Source organism: Sinocyclocheilus anshuiensis, unplaced genomic scaffold (assembly GCF_001515605.1).
Source record: "Sinocyclocheilus anshuiensis isolate Anshui unplaced genomic scaffold, SAMN03320099.WGS_v1.1 scaffold2754, whole genome shotgun sequence".
Lineage (NCBI taxonomy): Eukaryota > Metazoa > Chordata > Actinopteri > Cypriniformes > Cyprinidae > Sinocyclocheilus > Sinocyclocheilus anshuiensis.
In genome coordinates this window covers 14059-38318 of record NW_015558769.1, presented here as the reverse complement: position 1 = coordinate 38318, position 24260 = coordinate 14059, and the positions used below count along the sequence as shown (strand labels likewise).

The following is a 24260-nucleotide window of genomic DNA, read 5'->3' as shown; positions in this document are numbered from 1 at the left end:
TTCAGTCTGTCTGGGCATCCTATGATGCCAGTGCTCGGCAGTAAAAAAAACTTGCGTTTGATTTTTTCAAAAGCCTGCAGATGAGCCACCGACACCAATGGAGAAAGACAGAGACAATATCAAAAAAAGATACAAAAGGAGCAGAGGCACAGATGGACAGATGGACAGGAATGATTGGCAGATAGATGAAAAGCAGGAGGGCCTGAGAAAGAGACAGAGAGAAAGAGACAGAATGGGGCGCCTTTTCCTGTCTGCATCCCCCCTTCCTTTCTGCAGTACTCGGGCCTTGGCTTGTGTGTGTGTGTGTGTGTTTGAAGGGGGGTGTAATTGCCTCAAGGTGTGGAGAGAACAGGACTGACTGAGATTGTGCAGTGCTGCTCCCTGCTGTGTGTCATACATGTGTGTGTGTGTGAGAGGGAGAACAAGAGAATGAGAAAAAGTAAGAGAGGGAGGGGGTCGTGTTGAAAGACAGGTGAAAATGTTGAGGCAGAGAGAGCAAAGGTATGGGGTGAAATAGAGGGTAACGTATGTGCAGATTAACAGATGTCTACAAATTGGGAAGGCAGGTAAAAGAAAAGCAACTTTGAAAATTGCGTTTGCAAATATTTTGATTCCATTTTAGTGAAAATGCATTTTGTGAAAGATTGATAAAATGTATTTTACTTCTCTTAGTCAGAATGTAGTGTATTTATGCTGTATTTCCCAAACATAAAACAACATTGATTAGTAACCTCTGAAACACATTTGTGTTGTTGTTGTTCAAAACTGCTGGAAGAAAAAGCAAAGGTATTTCCATTTGTTAACATTAGTTAACTACATTAGTTACATGAACTAACAATGAAAGATATGTCTAAAACAATTAATAATCTTGGTTACTGTTAATGTCAACATTTACTAATATGTTATTACAATCAAAAGTTGCATCTGTTATTTATTGGACCTGAGCTGACATGAACTAAAAATGAACTAACGTAGTAATAACTAACGTGAAAACTTAATTTTTCTTTATTTTACAGTGTCCTTGTTACAAGTTACATGTACTTACTAAAGCAATGATAGTAAATGATGCATAATTACATGTAACTAGCCTTAAACCAAACCCTAATCCTAACCATAACCCTATAGTATTACATGTTGTTAATTAATATTGCTCATTACTTAAATGTGTAATTACACTGTAACAATGACACCTGAAACAAAGTGTAAACAAACATTATTAACCCTTTAAACCCGAGGTTTAACCGCACTAAAACATTCTAAAGCAAATTACTAAGCAACCCCTGAATGGAATAACACAAAATAGGTATAATTTTAAAGCTTTTTAAAGCTCAGCTTTTTAATAAATGTAATTATTTTGATCAACTCTTAACGAGCGCTGAGCTGTCCCTCTAAACTGGAGTGTACCGTGGGCGGGACACCCCCCTCTCCGCAACAATATTACTAATCATATTTTTCAAACCACTGCCTTGATCAACAAAAATATATAAAATATGGATATCATTTGAAAGCTCAGAGTCTGAGCTTTACAATGCATGTAGCCACTTTGATTAACTCCAAAGTAGTGCCGAGTTATTTGCTGATAAATGACAAAAAAATTCATAATTTACAAAATATGTTTTTTTTTGTGCCATGTACTCTAATATGTCAAAAATATCATACAGCTCGGATAGTCATGTGTCATATGTCATTTGAAAGGTCTCATCGAGTAGAATAAAACGAGTAGGGATGCACCGATACCGATACTGGTATCGGTATCGGGCCGATACTGAGCTCCTGTACTCGTACTCGTTAAAATGCCCCGATACCAAACGCCGATACCACACAGCATGTGATGAGCAACATATTCAAACAAAGAAACACCGACAACAGAACAACAGACAGCAGAAAGGAGTTAAGGATGTCTACGAAGTATATGTATGCAATGAATATAATGTTAAACATTCAGTATTAACGCCTCTATAGCTGATATGCGCGAGCTGATAAACAAAGCGTTATCGGTACTCGGTATCGGCAAGTACCAAAAATAAAAGTATCGGTATCGGGCAAGTACTGGAAAAAGTAGTATCAGTGCATCCCTAAAAACGAGTATAATTTTTTGGGGCTTTGACTAAACTTGTGTGAGGCATTACGTCAAATTCAAAACAACAATTTCAAAACTGTAAAGGGCTAAGATAAGGGCTACCTTGGTTCCAAATGCTGTAACATGTAAAAAGATTTTTTTTCCTACCTTATTTCTTTCATGACATATTGAACGTCAAATAAGAATTATATTTTTCTTACGTTTTATCACCTATTTCTCAGCATGAGAATATTCAAATGCAAAAAGATTTTTTTCCCCCATAAAAATATAGAAAAAACCTTTTGACTCTCCTTGCTACGGTCTTGGTTGTTATGAGTCATTATTTTTATGTATGGCACTCAGAAAACTTAGTGACGTTTAGTGAAGAGCTAAACAAAAAGCTGTTTTGTTACAAAATACTGTAACTTTTGGATACTTTATGCTATCACCACAAAATTTGAAACAGATACAGCTAACATGCTGGGGAACATCATAAAACTTTTTCCTCCTACCTTATTTCTGTCCTGAGATATTGAATGTCAAATAAGACAGATATGAAAAATTTCTCTAGAGCACTCACATTTTTCTTACATTTTTATCAGCTATTTCTCAGCAGGAGAATGTCCAAATGAAAAATCAGTTTTTCCACTGAAAGAACCGAAATTATACCAACCTTTTGACTCTCCTTGCTACAGTCTTCGAGCAAAAATGCCCTCAGGGCTTAAAGGGTTAAATACTGTAACAATTGTATTGCTCATTGTTAGTTAATGTTAGTTAAAGTGTTAACTAAATGTGTTAAATGGGACCGTATTTGTAAAGTGTCCTATTTTTTTTCATAAACTACATTCACTAGTAGTTTCAGTATAATATTTCATCCCTCTTCTTACATAGATTGGAGTGTATTATTTCTGCATTTCGAATTACTTTTATTAGTAACCCTGCAAAACAGGACACAAACACATTTTCTTACATGCAGAAGTGCTGGATAAAACAATAAAACTAATATAAAATACATAGAATATTAGGAAAAGTGACGGTGAGAACATATAACACAATGAAAAAACAGACAGAGAGCAGAATGATGCAGGGATAGAGAATCAGGCGCCAGATAGAGTGAGTGAATGAGAGAGAGGGTGGGCAGAAGATTGGGGGGAAAGTTAGCACCCCACTGGGGCTAGCTTTCAGAGTTCAGTCTTCTTGAATGCGGGGAGGAAAAGGAAAAAGCAGAGAGAGAGGGAGGCAAGGTGGATCATATAGGCTGTGGGTTTGTGTAAATTTAATGCCACACTGTTTCTCTCACACTCTTCTGGAGGATATGTGATTATAATGAGACTCATGAGTCAGCCATGCAGATGCACCGGTGTGATTTGAGTGCTATGCTGAAGAACAAGCTACAGAAATGCAACAAATAAAGAAAAGTGTCAAACACCTGCATGTTGCATAATAAATGCTTTTCATAAAATTGCTTAATTTAAAAGTCATAATATAAACATATTACATGATGTTTTGCTGTCTGAAGCGAAAACATAAAACATGTCTGTCATCATTTAATCAAAGTTTCCTCACTGATGCAATTTTAAAGCAGTCTCTGTAATTATGTGGAGACAAATATGTCTTCAGCACCGTATTCTAAATAATGCACACAACCATGAAAAACATGTCAAAGTAAGAACATTAGATGCAGATTTTGCTGGGTCAAGACACGTTTGGAAGACATTGCAAAAAAAAAAAAATGCAATACAGAGTCAACAGGGAGAGTTGACGTAGATTTTAGGCATATTTCAGTAGCAACTGTTTGGAAGAGTTACCACAGATCTGGACAGCATTAGGTTGTGGTGCACTTCATGAAATGAAAAACTGAGAGGAAAATAAAGATGATGTAAGTTGGGAACAGAAAAATAAGAACTGAAAAGTAAAACGGAGAGGTGAGGGCTGGGGCCGATGATAGGACTGCCAGTGAAAACATCACAGAAAGAGAGATGTTGAAGGGGTTTTGCCAAGCTGTGAGTTTCCTAAAGGTGGCAGTAGGCTTCAAATAGTCACACTGTGCATTCAAACACACATTTGCAGTCAAACACATTTCTTCTCTATAGGAGGGAAACTTTACCTTTTTTGTTTCATTTGTGTCCTTTCATTGCCACTTTAATGTTATGTTATGTTATATGTTATGTTATGTTATGTTATGTTATGTTATGTTATGTTATGTTATTATGTGTTACTCCAGCGTTTTTTTTTTTTTAATTGAACAGAAAAAGACTTTAAGTACAAAATGTTTTTTTTTTTTTGTTTTGTTTTTTTTGAACTGAAGATTTAACATGAATTTTAGAATTATTTGATGTCACAAATATACTTACATTCCACATATTTCTTCTCCATTTTGCATCAGGTCACCTTTATTTACATAGTGCTTTATTCAGTACAGATTGTGTCAACGCAGCTTTACAGTGTTAAACAGGAAAATAGTTTGTCAATAATGCAAGAGGACAATAACAAAACAGTCAATTTTTCAGTTAAAATCAGTTCATTGATGATTCAGTGATGTCATCATTCAGTTCAGCTCTCTTCCAATAGTATCTGTGCATTCAAGTCAACAATATTGCCAGAAATTAAGCGTCTCCAACTAAGCAAGCCAAAGTGACAGTGGCAAGGAACCAAGATTAATAATTTGGATGCAAATGATGTCACTGTTTGCATAATCAAGTCAAGTCAAGTCATCTTTATTTCTATAGCGCTTTATATAATACTGATTGTGTCAAAGCAGCTGTACAGTGACAAACTGGAACATAGTTTGTCAATAATGGAAGAGGACAATAACAAACAGTCATTTTTTTCAGTTAAAGTTCATTGATGATTCAGTGATGTCATCATCCAGTTCAGTTCTCTTCCAATAGTGTCTGTGCAATCAGTCAAGCATGCCCATCTAAGCAAGCCAAAGGCGACAGCGGCAAGGAACCAAAACTCCATCGGTGACAGAAATGGAGAAAAACCTTGGGAGAAACCAGGCTCAGTCGGGGGGCAGTTCTCCTCTAGCCAGACGAAACCAGCAGTTCAAATCCAGGCTGCAGCACAGGTCAGATTGTGCAGAGGACTCTTCTGGTTCCTTGGTCTTGTCCCGATGGCCGTCCAGTTGACATGCTCTCCGCTGACATTCAGGGCTGTATAGGTCGTCTCTAGGTGCTGATCCACCATCTGATCTGGATACAGACTGGATCTGGTGACTATTGTGACCTCGGAATAAGAATAAAACAGACTAATATTAGCGTAGATGCCATTCTTCTTACGATGTAGCGAGAACATCGGGTGTTATGGGAAGTGTTCCCGGTTCCGGTTGACCTAATTAATGCAGCCTAACAATTCTTTAACATATTTGAATTATAGAAATGTGATAGTGTGATATGTGTATGTCAGATTAAAGATATGGGTCTTTAATCTTGATCAAATCTAGACATCACAAGTGTCTTTATTTTAAATTTCAATTTTTATAAAAAAAAAAAAAAGGTTTGGGTAAAATTCATTCATTCACCGAAGGTCTAAAACCCATAGAACATTTAAAACCTTTTTTTCCCCAAAAAACTTTCAAACAAAGCTTTGTCAACGTTCAACATATAATAATAATAACAATAATAATAATAATGAACTTATTAAATTATATTTATTATATCATATAATCCAGCTATAATTCAGGAATAGAATTGGAATTTAAAAGTCATTATTCAATTCTGATGGTTGCACAGCCCAGCTTTTACCTCTCTGTGAATATCAACACTTTATTATGAAAGAGGGTTACTACATGATGCCTCTAGAGAAAAGGAAGGCGATATATTTCATAGGAAGAGCAGAAGAAGACTGATAGATAGAGGGAGTGAGAGGAGGTCATGTTGTTTGTTTTCATTTGCAAAGGTATAAAATATGATGCAGGCTGACAGGTTTGCTCTAGCAGAAAATGGAAGGGAAAGTTTTCGTCTTTCAGCCAACCACAAAAGCACCCGCCTCATTCCCTCCCTCTCTCTTCCCCCTCCCTCACTTTGCAATCCTTCCCCTCTCTCCTTCTGTCGTGGGCTGAGCTAGCTGTGGCGAGTGAAACAGCGCAGGTTGTCGAGTCACAGTATGTTAGCTGACATTTAAGAGTCTTGACAGTCAGGCTGATGTTGACAAAGCTTGACAACTGAGCAGACACTAGAGAAAAAGAGGCATAGGGTGATGGTCAGCATAGACCTGCACAGGAGCGGTTAGACTCAACGAAGAACTGCTACAGAAAAGTTTGAGATACTAAGAGAGAAGCAGTTGGCTACAGCAACAGCTACACCTGAAACAGAAATCTCGAGTTCTTGAGACTTTCTGTTGCGATTGATTGCTTTGGCAGGAGTGCCAGATTGACTGGAAAACTCCAGACTCTACACTGTTGTTGTTGGTCATCGTCTACAGTGCTGCTTAACTGTATCAGCAGTTGACAGACAGCTTGAGACACAGTACAGAACATCTGGAACAGAGTTTGAGTTCTTGGCGAAGGCTGGACATCATGTTTGACTGTGTGGAGGCTCTCAGGGTAGGGGCAAGACCCCTCTTTGACGTATCCGCTCAGAGTTCATGCATGCTCAGGAAAGCAAGCTCCTTCTTCCCTGGGCTAGAACCTTTCTCATGGAGCAACAACACTAGACTGCAGTGTAAGTGTGATGTGTCTTTGTACCTACACTATACTTACTCCAACTGTGTTCCTATCAGCCACATTGATACTGCATGTCATTTTAACTCTTAACATTTATTAAAGTATTCAAGGAATCTAAGTGACTGTAGTATGTGCTCAGCATCATGCCATGTGCTTACTGACTTAATTGGTACTTTTGCTTAGATAATAATTTATTCTATTAAAGAATAATTTGCTTAGATCACAGAACAAATTACTTATGCTGATAAATAATGTACTTTTGCATATTTTATAAGCCTACACTACACACGTTTGCAGCTGTGCATATGTTGTGCCAGACTAGGCTGGTTGAAAGAACATTGCACCCCGCAACAAGGCCTACCCCACAATGAATCCATCGACAATGGCCTGATCTCTTTTCTCACCCTTTTTGAACCACCCTCAAATGCAACAGCTGAGGTCTCAGAGTCATACCTCACCAGCTAAACTTGAACTTGTTAGCTTTAGCTAGTTCATTAGCCTTATAGAATCTGTTGTTGTGGACAGCATTGACTCCAATTTTAAGTGGTTAGTAACTCTTAGATCTGGTATCTTTGTGCTTCAGTTGATTCAAGTTTAGTTTCCTCTTCTGACCGTTGCTTATGGCTGGACATTTTGTAGACCTTCACCTCAGCGAGACCTCACTAGGTCAAGTTGTTCTCAGCTTTGTTACTAAATGGCAACGTGATTTACTTCAACAAATTAAAACGTAGATAGAGATTCTTCATCATACTTTTTGACCAAAATGCAGTATAAACTGTGATGTTTTGGCAGGTTGAAGTTCATGTTTGCAGCTTTCCACATTGGGTTCTTACCAGGATGGGATAATTCTTCTTCCAGATTCTTGTCAGGATGTGATGGGTTCTATGATAAAGTTCTTGTCAGGAACGGGACGACTGACACTGAGTTGTTTATCAGGAATACCTTTTTTTAGCCTGTCAGTTCATTTGGGTGTAACAATGTTCAATGAGGCTGAGGAGGAGGTGGCCAAATGTTGATTCAGCTTCACCCTGAAAAGGCAAAATAAAAAGGGTCAGTTTATGAGGTACTATAAAGAAGAAAGCTTTGTATGCATGCTGTTGAATGACAGGGGCAATCCAAGTTTAACAACTGTCTTCTAAGAAAGACAGCTCCTGTTTTTGCAGTCTGCCTCCAGCCCATCAGCACATGTGTTGGCCCATGTGTGCAGAGGATCTGCGGGAGATGCTAGTTAAGGTTTATGCTTAGTTGTTCTTTGATGTTTCATAAACTGAAACTTTTCTGTAAACTAAAACCATGGTTTACTTGCACTGATATTGTCAATCCTTATTCGCTCATTACATTTTGTCAAACAGACCAAAATTTCATAACTGATTTTACTGCATGTCCAACCTGGTAATTCCCTCTATGTATTGATATTGCAAATCCAAATATCCATGTAACCCAAAATGTGTTGTGCGCCATGACACAAAGATGAAAAAAAAAATGTAATACCAATACTTTAATGTAATCATTCCAAAAATTAGGAAAATGAAAAATGGACAAGTGACCACTGGACCACTTGAGATGGACTGACCCTTTACTTTATACGGTAATCCAAAATAAAATAATCATTGCGCTGCTCCAGCAAGTCCAGGTGCTTCAACCAAACAATAAATCTGAAGATTATCTGATTATAATCTGAAGATCTGAAAATGTCTCTGGAAATGTCTTGCAAAAATACTTATTTTTAATACATAACAGCCACAGAGTGATAAATGCAGAAGGCCTTCTTCAGTCTGGACCTAACATTATATAAATCGAACACATTTGTCAGCCAATGAATAATGCTCAATAATGACTATATATTGGTTAAATAATAGATTTAAATGTATGTGTGTCAGTTTAAGTCTTACCTACTGTATGCTTTCTTTTCAACCCCTTTCTCATTTTTACCTCAATTTCTATCTACAGTATTATTATCCAGCTGTATTCATGCTCACAGTCTGGTCATATGCAGATGGCAGAACGGGTCACAGCAGTCAAAGGCGTACTGTATGTTTCACACAGGTGCTGGTTTGACTCGAGCACAGCTTGTTAGAGGATTAAATTAGCTTTTAGTCTAGCCAAAGACTGTGGCTTTTGTTATGTGTGTCTCTTGTGAATGTAAAAACCAAGAATCGGTTTAGTCCACAAGCTCGAGCATTATGTGTTTTCAAAGCTGAAATATTTGGGAGCGTTATTTTCGAAACGGTGAAATGCCAGGGCAGGGAAAAGTCTGTACACAATACACAATACAAAGACATTCTGGATTGGTAAATTGGAGACAATGTGAATGTCTCCAATTTGTCTGTAGATGTGAATGCGTGTATGTCTGTGTGCGTGTTAGCTAGGGTTGGGTATCGTTTGGGTTTTTTCCAATACCGGTGCCAAACGGATACTTTTAAAATGGTACCGGTGCCTAAACGGTGCCTGAACTGATACTTTAAAAAAATAAAAATAAAATAAAATTACCCAAAATAGGATGGATTGACCATTATTGAGCGCTATAAACATATTTAATGTCTGTTTCATTCATACTGGACACCAGAGGGCACCCTCGCGCAGAAACTCCACATATGCATAACAGAGGGAATAGAACTCAGGAAATCCCTAATATGGACAGGCATTGCTATCCCTGTAACTGAGTAAACAGAAGATATAAACGTTTTAAATGATAAAACAACGACAATAAACACTTGACTGTGATAATGTATAGTTTATCTGTGTTATTCAAGCCATCTCTGCTATTTTCATCATAATTAAGTATATTTATAATCCATTGCTAATCGATTTTTACCATATGCTTTTAACAGTATCGAACATATTTTCTGCCACATCAAGAAGAAGCCACATCAGATCACAAAAGGAAGCAGTTGTGGAGTAAAAACGTTATAGTGATCTCTTTTGTTGGACAACAGGTTTAGAAACGCTCTCATTGCAAGTCATTACAAGGGAAGTTTAGCTTTAGGCATTTTAATGTAACAATGTTTAGCTTAGCTAGCTAACGGTATCTTCCTGCTGCCATCAGAGCAAGTGTAATTACTGCATTCACGTGCTCCTCGGATGGTCTCATTTCCCGAGTTGTGCTTTTAAGTCGGAATGTGAAAACAACATGGACACTCGCGTTACTACAAAGATGTGTTGGATTTGTATTATTAGAGCTTTCCGACTTGCTTTCATTTATTTTCTCAGTCGGGAAATTATTTTTCATGTGCGGTGCCAGTGATCCTTACGTCCGTTTAGGAGAACCAGAGAACAAATATTTAAATCGATCGCTCAAGCATTTAAGTGGCACCAAAATCTGCGTTCTGATTTGGTTCTAGTACATACTGGTTACTTAGGTACCGGTGCCAATTTCGGTACCCAACCCTAGTGATAGTCCATTCATCCAGGCCATTTCCCTGTCTGCAGTCAGTCATGCTGGGATCGACTCCAGCATCCTACAGAGGACACGTGATTTGAAAAAAATATATATGTATGCATGCATAATTCCTGACTTAACTCTAACACTATCCCCAAAACCATCTTGTCCCCATTTTTTCCCAAAATGATATCTAAGTACACATACACAGTGAGTATGAATATTAATTAATTACAGTATTACTACTAAAGACTACTGTTACTGCTTCTAATAATACATTCAAAATATTATTAAAACTAGTAATGAATATCCCAAACCTGCATGAGAGTACGGAGAATTTTTGCAGAAGCAATTTGAGCAGACACTTTTATCCAAAACTACTTAAAATTAGGAATATGACAAGCGATTAATCTTAAGGAGGCAATGACATGAGAAGTACTTGTAATACAAAGATGAAAGTACTGTTTCAAATATGTTTTGATAAACTGCTAAACTACTAAACTATTATATTACAGTCCTGAAATTATGTGACATATAAGAACAATAGTAATTGGTTATTTAAGGGTTAGTTCACGGAAAATAAACATTTTGAGATCATTTACTCACCCCCATGTCATTATAAACCTGGGGTGCATTTATTAAGACATTGATGCTTGCATATAGAACAGCCACAGGCTCAGCACCCGCCTACTTCCACTCACTACTACGAATCTACATCCCCTTCAGAAGTCTGAGATCCGCTAGTGAGAGGTGCCTCGTGGTACCATCACAGAAAAGCTCAAAATCACTTTCCAGAACATTCTCGTTCACCATTCCTTGCTGGTGGAACGATCTTCCCACCCCTATCCGTAATGCTGAATCCCTGACAATTTTCAAGCGACAGCTGAAAACTCTTCTCTTTCGAAGCTACTTGACTTCATCATCATCATCATCATCATCAAACAAAAAAAAAAACAAAAAAAATTCTCTCTCTTTATTTATTCCTTCTCTTTCTAGCTTGTACTTATTTGAACAATGTCTAGAAACTTGGTATTACAAGCACTTCCTGTGTCTGTTTGCCTCTTTAAGAAGAATCGCTTTATGTATCCGCCAATTGTAAGTCGCTTTGGATAAAAGCGTCTGCAAAATGACTAAATGTAAATGTAAATGTAAAATTAAAAACAGTGTTAGCCAGCTATGGTCACAAGATCCATCTTTCCAGTGAACATCTGTAAACAGCATCACAAACTTATGTAGAACTACATCTCTCAGCCTGTGGTGAGAAACATCGTTTCTTGTTAGTATAACATGTAGATTTGTAGATATATGTAAGTATGGATACATTTAAGTATATATAAATTTCAGTCTATATATTTTAACGTATCAAGAATCAGTGGCATATTTGAAGACTGTGCATATGCAGTAATGTATATGGACAAAATAGTCTTCATTATACTTCATTATACCTTCTTTGTACTTTAACTACAGGTGAATTATTAAATAAATAAATACTTTCAGTGCCCTTATTATCGTTCTGCTCTTTACACACCATGAGAGATCAGAGCACTCCATTGATTAGTTTACCAGAGCATCATTTCATGTGAGAAGTTATGTCAAAGTACAATAAGCAAATCAAATTAGGTTTTAATGCCTCGATCCATCAGGCCAAATGTTCAGAAATTTTGTCATTTACAGCATATATCAAACATTTGAGTCCAAGCATAAGGTTTTGGAGGCAAAGCTGAATTGACCCAACTTGTTAAATTCTCAGTAACACTTCAAGTCGAATGTTGGTGAGATGTTACAATTTCTAACAACATGCAGAAAGCCTGTAAAATTAGACAAATACCGCTGTATTACAAAGGCGTTTTTTTTTTCTTGACAAAAAAGGATGAAAAGAACTATTCAAACAGCGCCACACAACTATCTGTGAGGTCTCTGAATTTTTTTTTCCAAGTTTTCTTCTTCACTCCTTTATAAAAAGCTTTGTGTTCACTCTGTTTGTGGACTAAAGTTTGATGACTGCTGTTGAATAATTTGCCTTTGCTCAAAACTGGAGTAAAAAGCATTAAGCTTTATGAACACCTTTGAGTTGTGACTCAATCATGCATTTCAATCCATCCACACATACAACCACGCAGAAGAAATGAAAGAAGCATTCATCTCTCTTCTCTCAGTCTGCAAACCACCAGTGTGTGTGTGTGTGTGTGTGTGTGTGTGTGTGTGTGTTTAGATCTGAAATATATTGGCCATTCATAACACATGTATGAGTGATTTCGACAGTTATCTCAGTATTTGTTCCATTTACATATATTTTATTTTTTTTTTATTCAATAACTGATTCATGCATTTCATTTTCCTATATGCTTTAACATCATCATTCTTTTTTTTTCTAGTACATTATGACATGGGTATCACCTTATTTTATAGTTCTATTCTGCATGTACATACTACATACTACGTGTAATTATTGTACTGATTGCATACAATAAGTGTGAAGTAATAAGGTACTAACCCCGAACCTAATCTTAACCCATGTAATTACCATATATTACTCATTAGCTTACTTTCTTGGGTAAGTACACCGTTAAATGCATGTAATGTAAAATAAAGTGCAGCCACGACATGAATTGCGACTTGACACATTATAATTTTTAAACTCTATGACCTGTACTTACCTACTGGAAAAACTAGACAGTTTATATTTGTATGTAAAGTGTACACATACATTTCTTCATGTTTGGATAGACACATACAGGATTAATGTATTGAAAATGTAACATTGCTTATGTACAATGTTAAAGATCAGTACAAGTATTTGTACTGACTGGAATCGTTGAAAACTTGTACAAATATACTAAAATTGAGTCATGTGTAAATCTATGTCTAATTCATTAAATAATAATATAACATCAGGCACTTGATGATCAGGCAACATGTTGCATTACGTGATGTTTCTCTATAAAGTGACAACTTGCTTCTTTCTGATGATGTCAGAGAGACTGTGGTCACCTGTTGGTGTTGCTGAGGTTGCTGAAAGATATGAATTAAATCAGTGTTTCTGTCAACGAGTCCATGTCCCTCCTAACACAATCTGAGCCAGCAGAGAAAACCTGGCTTGTCATGCTGAAGACCTCAAATCCTTTACTGATAAAACCTGCATCACCTTACATTGTGCTTATTGTCTAAACAGTGAGGACATACAGTAATCTGCAGAAATATGGCCTGAGAACATACAACTACTGTAAATCAGTTTCTTTCTGTGTAACTCAGTGTTTTAATGGAAGCTAGTCTAAATGTAATAAATACAATTCAATCCCATTCACAAAACAATGATTAAGCAGAAGTTAGTGTGGAATCAAGTGCCAAATAATGACAAGACAATAATGATTTCGTGCGTTTAACTGTTTCTTCTGAATACTCCACCTGCTTTGCTTCAAAATCGACCATATCCTCCACAAGTCAAAGCTATCATGTCAAATATAACAAAGAAAGAAAATGGAATGGGAACAGAACAGAACAGCATTCCATCTTTCTCCCTTTTATGTCTGTCAGTCATTTCTCTGGTGGCGCCAGATTTCCACTCAAGCACAAAAGGAGATGGATGTTTTCAGAGCCGGTCTATGTCACTCAAGCATTGCTGCCATATAAACACATAAAGCCAATTCAGCCTAAGTTACTACATAAACACAGTGATCAGGTTGCGTTCTCACCCACTCACTCGCCCATCACCCCCTGCCTTGTGTTTCACAGAACATTACGTGTAAGAACTATATCTATCAGCATTCCAGAGACCTAGAAGTGTTGATATGCATGAGAGAACCACACACACACACAAAAAACACAATACCAGTGCTTGACCCTATAACCTATAAGCTTGAGCCTAACATGATGTTACATGGACTATGCTTTCTTTTTTCTTTTTTTGGTTAATCTATATACACATGCACCAGACATATGTCATTTTCAGCCCAGTGTGCCATGATTATTGCTTTTTTAAGATGCTGTTAAAGTTAAAATTAGTTCAGCTTGTAAAAATGTGTCTTGTGACCCTGCATTCTGTTTCATTCTGTCTGTCTGTGAACACAAGAATGTCCTGTGTGAACACCCACTTTAATTATAAGAAAATATGTTCTATAATACAAGTTACTCAATAAGTAGGCCGTATAATATATTGTACAATTTGAAATCACTGTTTTCTATTTGAATATATTTTAAAATGTAATTTATTCCTGTGATGAAAAGCTGAATTTTCAGCATCATTACTCCAGTATTCAGTGTCACATGATCCTTCAGAAATAATTCCAATATGCTGTTTTGCTTAAGATGGATCGACCGATCGATTGATAAAATGATAGTTGATTGATTGATTGATTGATTGATTGAATGATAGATTTTTTAAATCAATGTTTGTGTAGTGTAGTGTTTGTATATTTATTAAGCTATATTGATTGAATGCATCAGTTTATGCAAAAATAGCTTTATAAACAATTTACACAGAAATGTGTTCTGCTTTGGTTTTATGATTTGGGTCTGTTGAATGTATTGTAATTTTTCCTCTCGAGGCTTTGTTTTAATTCCAGTCAAATTATCTACGGCATCTACCCAGACTAAGGTCCATATATTTAGAAGTTTGAATATCTGCTGTTAGGGAAAAAAAAATGGGTTGTGACTTTGGAACGTCTCTACCACAGAAATGATAGTTGATTGATTGATTGATTGAATGATAGATTGATTTTTTTTTTAAATCAATGTTTGTGTAGTGTAGTGTTTGTATATTTATTAAGCTATATTGATTGAATGCATCAGTTTATGCAAAAATAGCTTTATAAACAATTTACACAGAAATGTGTTCTGCTTTGGTTTTATGATTTGGGTCTGTTGAATGTATTGTAATTTTTCCTCTCGAGGCTTTGTTTTAATTCCAGTCAAATTATCTACGGCATCTACCCAGACTAAGGTCCATATATTTAGAAGTTTGAATATCTGCTGTTAGGGAAAAAAAAATGGGTTGTGACTTTGGAACGTCTCTACCACAGATCTCTGTGGTGTTTGGAAACTAAGCGTCCTTTCATAGTTTGCCAAATGTCACATCATCAATATTGCATATTTTATCTCAGCTGAGGTTGTGATTAGATCATTGGCAGTATTTCTGTGACTCTCGGTTCACGTTCATGTCTTGAGAAGCCAGAGCTGCTGTCAAAGCCAAGGTCAAGGTGAAATTCACCCTCTCTCACACATTTGTCTCTCCCAGCCTCCCCCAGCCCCAGCTCCTCCTGTTTCTTTATGAGATTTCTCATCTATACCTTCTCTCATTTTGCTCTTGTTAAATGGTGCCCGTGGAGGGAGAGCAAATGACAGAGGGAGGAGAAGATAGAGAGAATGTGAGGCACATTTAGGGGATCGGCTCCGTTCAGTAGGAGGAGGGGGGAAGGCCTCTGTGGGGCGTAATATGTGGAGTTCTGAAGACCCCGTTTTAGCTGTTTTTCTCTTATTTTATACAAGTGGAGAGTGAAGGAACAGCTGCTGCTGGTGTGAATGGCTGGCCAAAGTGACTCACTGCCAATAAAGTGCCTTGGTCAGGCCACAGATGGGCTTTACGGGTGATCTTGAGACGGGACCTCTATTAAAAAGCCAGTCATCCAGGCCTGAGTAATTTAGGGTCCAGGAAACAAGAGCATGAGGGGAGAGAGGGTGTCTAGAGGTGAAAGTTGAACTGAGTGACAGCGTGCACTTATGCAAAATAAGTGCACGCTGTGGTTTTTCACACGGTGGTGTTTAAATTGGGCAAACCGTGTTAGATTATATGTCTGTGTCTGTATGGCTGATGTCCAGGATGTTTATGAATCTGACTGTGGTACCATTTGGGTGCGTGACAGCAAGTTGAACACATGCTGAGGTGTCAGTCAAAGCATAATATCAATTAATCCATCTGTGCTGGAGTTCATTTTTCCCATCTCTCTTCTCTTTCAACACCTCTGCTCCTCAATGTTCTCACGTAATATTTTTCTTCGAGCTCAGACCCCTGGGCAGATGCTTCCTAATGCATTTGACAACTTCAGTCATCACCCATTCAGTTTTTCTCTCTTTCATTCTTAATATTCTGTAAAATGGCAATCCATTCCAATTTATGCATGGGCTTTGATGATGCAGCACAGGCTTAATCTAAACAATTACTCAGGGAAAAGGAGGTGAAAGTGGCTTTGTTGTTTAAAGTATAAATAGATTTTTAACACATTATGAATAGATATTTATGAATAGATTTTTTAAGAGTGGTGATGTTTTCCAGTGCAGAACTTGTCTGTGGGGGTAGAAGGTTTGAAAAACCAACCAGATTCTTACCTTAGTGATCACGACCAATTATCTGTACTTTTTCTTCTTGATTTCCGCAGCGGTGGAGACCCAGAGCACAAGCTCAGAGGAGATGGTTCCCAGTTCTCCTTCTCCACCCCCTCCTCCTCGTGTCTATAAACCCTGCTTTGTGTGCCAGGACAAATCTTCTGGCTACCATTATGGAGTCAGCTCTTGTGAGGGCTGCAAGGTATGAAATATTTGGTAACACTTTAGATCAGGGAACACATATTCCCTATTAACTAAGAGTTTTCCCTGAACAAACTCCTAATTTGCTGCTTATTAATAGTTAGCAAGGCAAGTTTAGATATGGGGTGGATTAAGGGATCTAAAATACGGTCATGTAGAATAAGGTATTAATATGTGCTGTATAAGTACTAATAAACAGCCAAAATGCTAGTAATATGCATGCTAATAAGCAGCTAATTAATAGCGAGAATTGGTCCTAAAATAAAAATAAAGTGTTACCAATTTTTTTATTTTCCCCAAAGATAGACAGACAGACAGACAGACATAAACAAACAAACAAACAAACAAATATTATTTATTATAATAAGATCATACACCATACTTTATCAGTATTTTTTATTTTTTTTTGGACTAAGCCAAAATGTTACTTAATGTAGGTTAACATAATATGTATTTGGCTTTGGCTTTTTTGCCTTAATTTTGCCATGAATAAAAGCTAAATTAGCTATAATATGAAAGTAGAATTTTCTACTTTACTAAAAGTAGAAAGATAATGCTAAAAACATTTTGTTAGTCAATGTTTAATTTAGTCAGTGTTTGTTAGTTAATGTTTAATTTACTAATGATGAATAAAGAACTTTACCTTTTTACCTCGTTTATTAATTATTGCACATCAATACTCTGGTGTAAAGTGAAATTACGATTTTAAAAAAATAAAGTTTATTTACATTTTTTCTTTGAAGAGTGTTTTGTTTGTTATTTAGACAAACTTCAAAAAGGCCAATATTAAATGCATTTTAAATACATGGCATTGTTGTTTCACTTTTATCAGTGCACAGTACTCACATTCACAAAACAAAACCTGAGCATGCATTCTCTAATATTCATGTTTCAACCCATAGTGGGAAAAGATTACATCTAATTACATTATAACACAGGACATGCATAAAAATAAGCAAATGCAATGAAATATTTGGTAACACTTTAGATCAGGGAACACATATTCACTATTAACTGAGAGTTTTCCCTGAACAAACTCCTAATTTGCTGCTTATTAATAGTTAGCAAGGCAAGTTTAGATATGGGGTGGATTAAGGGATCTAAAATACGGTCATGTAGAATAAGGTATTAATATGTGCTGTATAAGTACTAATAAACAGCCAAAATGCTAGTAATATGCATGCTAATAAGCAGCTAATTAATAGCGAGAATTGGTCCTAAAATAAAAATAAAGTGTTACCAATTTTTTTATTTTCCCCAAAGATAGACAGACAGACAGACAGACATAAACAAACAAACAAACAAACAAATATTATTTATTATAATAAGATCATACACCATACTTTATCAGTATTTTTTATTTTTTTTTGGACTAAGCCAAAATGTTACTTAATGTAGGTTAACATAATATGTATTTGGCTTTGGCTTTTTTGCCTTAATTTTGCCATGAATAAAAGCTAAATTAGCTATAATATGAAAGTAGAATTTTCTACTTTACTAAAAGTAGAAAGATAATGCTAAAAACATTTTGTTAGTCAATGTTTAATTTAGTCAGTGTTTGTTAGTTAATGTTTAATTTACTAATGATGAATAAAGAACTTTACCTTTTTACCTCGTTTATTAATTATTGCACATCAATACTCTGGTGTAAAGTGAAATTACGATTTAAAAAAAAAAAAGTTTATTTACATTTTTTCTTTGAAGAGTGTTTTGTTTGTTATTTAGACAAACTTCAAAAAGGCCAATATTAAATGCATTTTAAATACATGTCATTGTTGTTTCACTTTTATCAGTGCACAGTACTCACATTCACAAAACAAAACCTGAGCATGCATTCTCTAATATTCATGTTTCAACCCATAGTGGGAAAAGATTACATCTAATTACATTATAACACAGGACATGCATAAAAATAAGCAAATGCAATGATTTGAGTGCTGCCATCTAGTGTTACTGCCAAGATCAAGACTTTTGTTTTCATTCAAACATCTACTCTTTAGTGCCCTCTGCTGATTGCTCTGTTGACGTTAATAAAATCTGTTCTCTATTACACAAAGTTTTCAGTAATTTTCATGATCTAAGCTTCATGAAATCACAGAGCCTTTTATTTTAGAGTTCAAACATGAATCATGAATTTAAACATACCTTTTTTCCTGTTTATATTTTTGTGTTTCTGTCTCTCTCTTATCTCCGTATCAGGGCTTTTTCCGTCGCAGTATCCAGAAGAACATGGTGTACACCTGCCACAGAGACAAAAACTGCCAGATCAACAAGGTGACACGGAACCGCTGTCAGTACTGCCGGCTGCAGAAGTGCTTTGAGGTTGGCATGTCTAAGGAAGGTAAAAGTCAAAGCAGTGGCTTATCACCAGTTATACTGTTCTCAGTTCACACAACCAATAAAGACATGCAAGTTGTATTTTAGAGTGAATTCACAAGTTTGTGAGAAGTACATGATTGCCTCAAAAATATCTTGTTCTGAGGTACCTGGCATGAACAAAACCCTAAAGAAACTCTACTCTATAAGTTGCGTGTAACATGAATAGCATTTTGTTGTTGTTTTGTTTTTGTTCATGTATGCTACATGGTTGGTTCATTTCGTGTTTGTCTTTATCTTTAAGCGGTCCGTAATGACAGGAATAAGAAAAAGAAGGACATAAAAGAGGAGGTGGTTCTTCCAGAAAGCTATGAGCTGAGTGGAGAACTGGAAGAACTGGTTAATAAAGTCAGCAAAGCACACAGGGAAACCTTCCCTTCACTCTGTCAGCTCGGAAAATACACGACTGTGAGTCCTGAGCTCTCACACACTCATATTCACACACACTTCCTTCTGTCAGTCAGCTAAATAATCACTAGCATGAGCAGGACTGTGTGGGCCAAGATCATGCAAATGATTCCCACCAGTGTAAAAACCGTAATAACATTACACATCTATTGAAGCACATCAATAGTGGTTTCTTTGAGACAGCAAATCCACTTTTTGTCCTGCATCAAGATTTTAGGATAAAATCTGTATGAATGCATAAGGGGGGGGAATCTTATGCTGTGTCTAGTCCCAATTTTTTTCTATCTATTTCTCTCTGTCTGTCTGTAAAATGAAATATGGGCAGTCACTGCAATGGATGAATGAATGAACTAATTAATTAATTAATACTTTATTGTGCCGTTTCAGGGAAATTTATCTTGGACAAGCATGACATGTCCAGTACACAACATAAAACTCACACAGCACAGTACATGACATACAATAAGTTACGCATGTTACACACAATAAATGCTTCTTGAGTGCTTATACAGTGCCAAATTAAAGTATAATCTTAGCACCAGAGAGGTAATGACATTTTTTTTACTGATGTTGCAATATCTGTAGCATATTATGACTAAACTTAATTGCAACAGGACAGATAAAATAAATGATCACTAGTTTGAAATCAAATCTAAATTAAACTTATGAGCCTGGGATTTTCATTAGTCAAGATTGCATTGTAGATATATTTCATGTGAATTGAATTGCATTACAGATACAGTATGTGCATTGTGAATTACTAATAGTCAAAATGTTCAGCTGGCTAGTCAAAACTGAAATGTAACCAGTAATACTAAAACCTTTTCCTGTTTTACTCTCTGTTTCAGAATTCCAGTGCGGATCATAGGGTTCAGCTGGATCTTGGACTGTGGGATAAGTTCAGTGAGCTCTCCACAAAGTGCATTATAAAGATTGTGGAGTTTGCTAAACGTCTGCCAGGTTTTACTTCACTCACCATTGCAGACCAGATCACCTTACTGAAATCTGCCTGCCTTGATATACTGGTAAATACAACGAAAACTATATGCATATAATCAACAACCTAGAATGAACAACAAAGTTGCTTTGTTTTGTTGTCCAATTTGATGTTTTAGGTGCAATGCACGCAAGATTCATTCTTGCATTGAAAGACTAGATGTAGCACATTGGAAGTGGGTAGAACGCATGGTTCTAAGTTTTAAATTTTACTACAATAGATGCAACATCTTAGGGACAGTTCACCAAAATAATTAAAATTCTGTCATCATTTGCTCGCTCTCTCTCTCTCTCTCTCTCCACTTGTTCCAAACCTGTATGAGTTTCTTTCTTCTGCTGAATTCTGAAGAATGTGGTTACAGTTGACGGTAGCCATTGACTTCCATAACATTCTTCAAAATATCTTCTTTTGTGTCCAGCAGAAGAAAGAAACAAGTGGAGGGTGAGTAAATGATGACAGAATTTTCATTTTTAGGTGAATTATCCTTTTAAGGCCGATTCATGCTGCATGGACAGATGCAGACAAACGGCAACAGACACGTTTGACAGGTTTTGTCGGATCAGTATGTTACCCCATTCGGTGTCTGCTGGCATTGGTCTGCGATTATTTGTTGGTTCTTGGAATGTCTGAGAGGTGACATACTGTAATATGGTGACTGTCGGCTTTGGTCTGTGTCTGTCTGTGTAGCGTGAATTGGCCTTTAAAAATTCACATGATGTGGGATTCTGAGAAAAAAAAAAGAGACTGTGCCCTTTCATGTAGTTTTTTATTTTTCTTAATTGTGAAATTCAACTTTACAGATGTTGCGGATTTGTACTCGCTACACTCCAGAACAGGACACTATGACCTTCTCGGATGGACTGACCCTCAACAGAACACAGATGCACAACGCAGGTTTTGGCCCACTCACAGACCTGGTGTTTGCTTTCGCCTTGCAGCTCCTGCCTCTGGAGATGGACGACACAGAGACAGGGCTCCTTAGCGCCATCTGCCTCATCTGCGGCGGTACTGCTGTCTCTCAGTGTGTCATTCACTTTATTTCTTCGACTCCTTATAGATCAATTACTCAATTACATGGGGAAATTATGACAATAAATAGCTGTTATAGTGAAAATCTTTTGAGTGAGTAAGTTCTATGGTGTGCTTATCTTATCTCTGAGTGCTGTTTTAATCTTTGCACCTTCAGCAGTAGCTGCTCTGGTTGTCCTGCTCCTTTCATAAACATTTTGACTCCATGGTTGGTTTATTCCTTCTCCTGTTATTGAACTCTAATTACTCTGTGATGTCATGTCTTTCTGTTATTGAACTCTAATTGACATGTCATGCTTTCTGTGACTGGATGAATGAGTAGACCGCATGGACCTGGAGGAACCTCATCGGGTGGACCAGCTACAGGAGCCTCTGCTAGAGGCGTTAAAGATCTACGCTCGCCGGCGACGCCCCAACAAACCTCACATGTTCCCACGAATGTTGATGAAGGTCACTGACCTCCGAGGCATCAGCACTAAAGGTACGCATTATTTATATCTGTATGGCACACAATATGAAGAATGTGATAAAATCTTGGAACTTTACATTGTGATATGTTTGAAGTGCACTCGCCTAGTTGATAGCTGCTGACAGCGCCAACTAGTGGTACTACCTGACTTCTACTAGATGCAAACTCTATTACACGCTAGAAGTCTTCACGGATCTGCATAGATCTGAAAATCTGAGGTCTGACCGAAGACTCAAGCAGGTTCAGGTCCCAAACTTTGATGAATGCCTCAGACACGGGACATTAGTAGCCTTAAATCTCGGGTAATTTTAAGTAAATGTGCTTTTGCCGAATGGCAGACCCAAGTTCTTTTAAAATATGCCAACTTTACGGTATTTGTTTATTATTTTATGCATATGGGGTCCAAGACGTGACTTGGGCCAATTTGGGTCAGGTACAGATATTAAGACCTGAGAACACCTCTACTACACACCGATGATAAATATGTAAAATATGGACCGAAATGAAGAGATTAAAACCACAAAACATGAAGATGATCATCTTTGTGTGTTTGTTCAGGAGCAGAGCGAGCCATCACTCTAAAGATGGAGATCCCAGGCCCAATGCCTCCTCTGATCAGAGAGATGCTGGAGAACCCTGAGGTCTTTGAGGAGAGCTCTGACTCTAAAGACACCGGTGCTTCTGCCCCCCTGCCGCCTCCCGCCATCCAGGCCATCAAACGTGAGAGGGATGAGGAATCTGCTCTGGAGGATGAAGAAGACGAGGATGATGAGTGTGTGGAGGAGGGACGGGACCGAGCAGGGGACAGTGAGGATGAGGAATGGGGACTCCTGCAAGTGGACATGGGTGGAGCTAGAAAGAGTGCGACAGGAAGAGCATAGTGACCGCTGGAGGACAGTATATATGCGGTCTGATACATACAGGTCTGATACATACAGACAACAGCGACCAACATTTTATATCAGACACCTGATCAGTTGCTACAAACAGATTCATTCAGTCAAACAACATTTACTTTCCCCATAATGACGCAAAAATATAACCTTCATATGACAAAAACATGCACAACTTTGCACATCTAGTTTCCCTCAACTATCCAAAAGCAGTAAAAATTAATCATAAAAAAGAGGAAACCTTAGGAACATGCCAGCACTGTTACTTAAGACAGTGTTTCTCTAACTGAAAAGAGAGAAATTAAAAATAATGCAAGACCAGAGAAGGATAAACCATTGTGCCATATCTGGAAGTTACTTGTTGTAAGCATATTTTGTACTTCATTTGGAGATGCCAAATATTTGAGAATGCATCCCAAAGCCTTGTTCTGTAAGGGAAACATTTTTCATGACTGTGTATGGATGCATAATCAGAACAAAAAAAAAAAAAACAGCAAACAACCACATAAATGACCAATTCAGCACAGTGGTCTAAAAACTTTTTCAAGACATACATTTACTGCATAATGCAACTGTGTACTCTTGATGTTGCATTGTCCCAGTTATATTTCGTTTTGCATATTTTCAACAACTCTGTGCTTCTTTCAGTGTGTTTTTATGTGTTATTGACGACAAGCCTTTTTACGAAACACTCCAAATTCACTGCCCTACAGCCATACAACTCTGCATCTGAATTTGACACTTACACCAGTGTTAGGGTTTTGGGCATTAGAAGATTGTAAAATTACATTTTTCGATTGAAAAAAAGAATACATCACATTATTACAAATCAAACCTTTCACTCAGGGCAAATCAAGGACCAAAGGTGATCTAAGTCTCATAGATCCGAATGTGCGTGCACTATTTACATATATTTTATCTTCAGATATGCTATACTTTGGAGCACAAAACCAGTCTTAAGACGCTGGGGTATAGCAATAGCCAAAAATACATTGCATGGGTCAAAATTATTGATTTTTCTTTTATGCCAAAAATCATTAGGATATTAAATAAAGATCATGTTCCAGGAAGATATTTTGTAAATTTCCTACTGTAAATATATTAAAACTGAATTCTTGATTAGTAATATGCATTGCTGAGAACTTCATTTGGACAACTTTAAAGATGATTTTCTCAACATTTTGATTTTTTTGCACCCTCAGATTCCAGATTTTCAAATAGTTGTATCTCGACCAAATATTGTCCTATCCTAACAAACCATACGTCAATGGAAAGCTTATTTATTCAGCCTTCAGATGATGTATAAATCTCAATTTCGATAAAATTGACCCTTATGACTGGTTTTGTGCTCCAGGGTCACATATCATTAAGCAAAAAGTAACATTAAAAGCTGAAATGTAACATTTTACTCTGGGATCTAGAAGAGTTGCATAATTAGGTATTAAAAGCAATGACACACTGATAT

General features: G+C 36.9%; 1 protein-coding gene across 2 annotated transcripts in view; it reads left to right on the top strand.

Annotated features, from left to right (window-relative positions):
• The window catches only part of LOC107681495 (retinoic acid receptor gamma-A-like), a 30135-nt gene extending 6863 nt beyond the window's left edge, over positions 1-23272 (top strand). Inside the window, exons 1-8 of one of the 2 annotated variants that reach the window (XM_016477807.1) lie at positions 6579-6723; positions 16476-16624; positions 18823-18964; positions 19244-19407; positions 20256-20432; positions 21205-21409; positions 21756-21914; positions 22461-23272. In XM_016477807.1, the coding sequence (XP_016333293.1) occupies positions 6579-6723; positions 16476-16624; positions 18823-18964; positions 19244-19407; positions 20256-20432; positions 21205-21409; positions 21756-21914; positions 22461-22783 (1464 nt within the window). In that variant the 3' untranslated portion in view covers positions 22784-23272. Of the gene's footprint in view, positions 1-6578; positions 6724-16475; positions 16625-18822; positions 18965-19243; positions 19408-20255; positions 20433-21204; positions 21410-21755; positions 21915-22460 lie in introns of those variants that run through there. The other variant, XM_016477806.1, reaches the window with a different exon arrangement.
• The last annotated feature ends 988 nt before the right edge of the window (positions 23273-24260 follow it).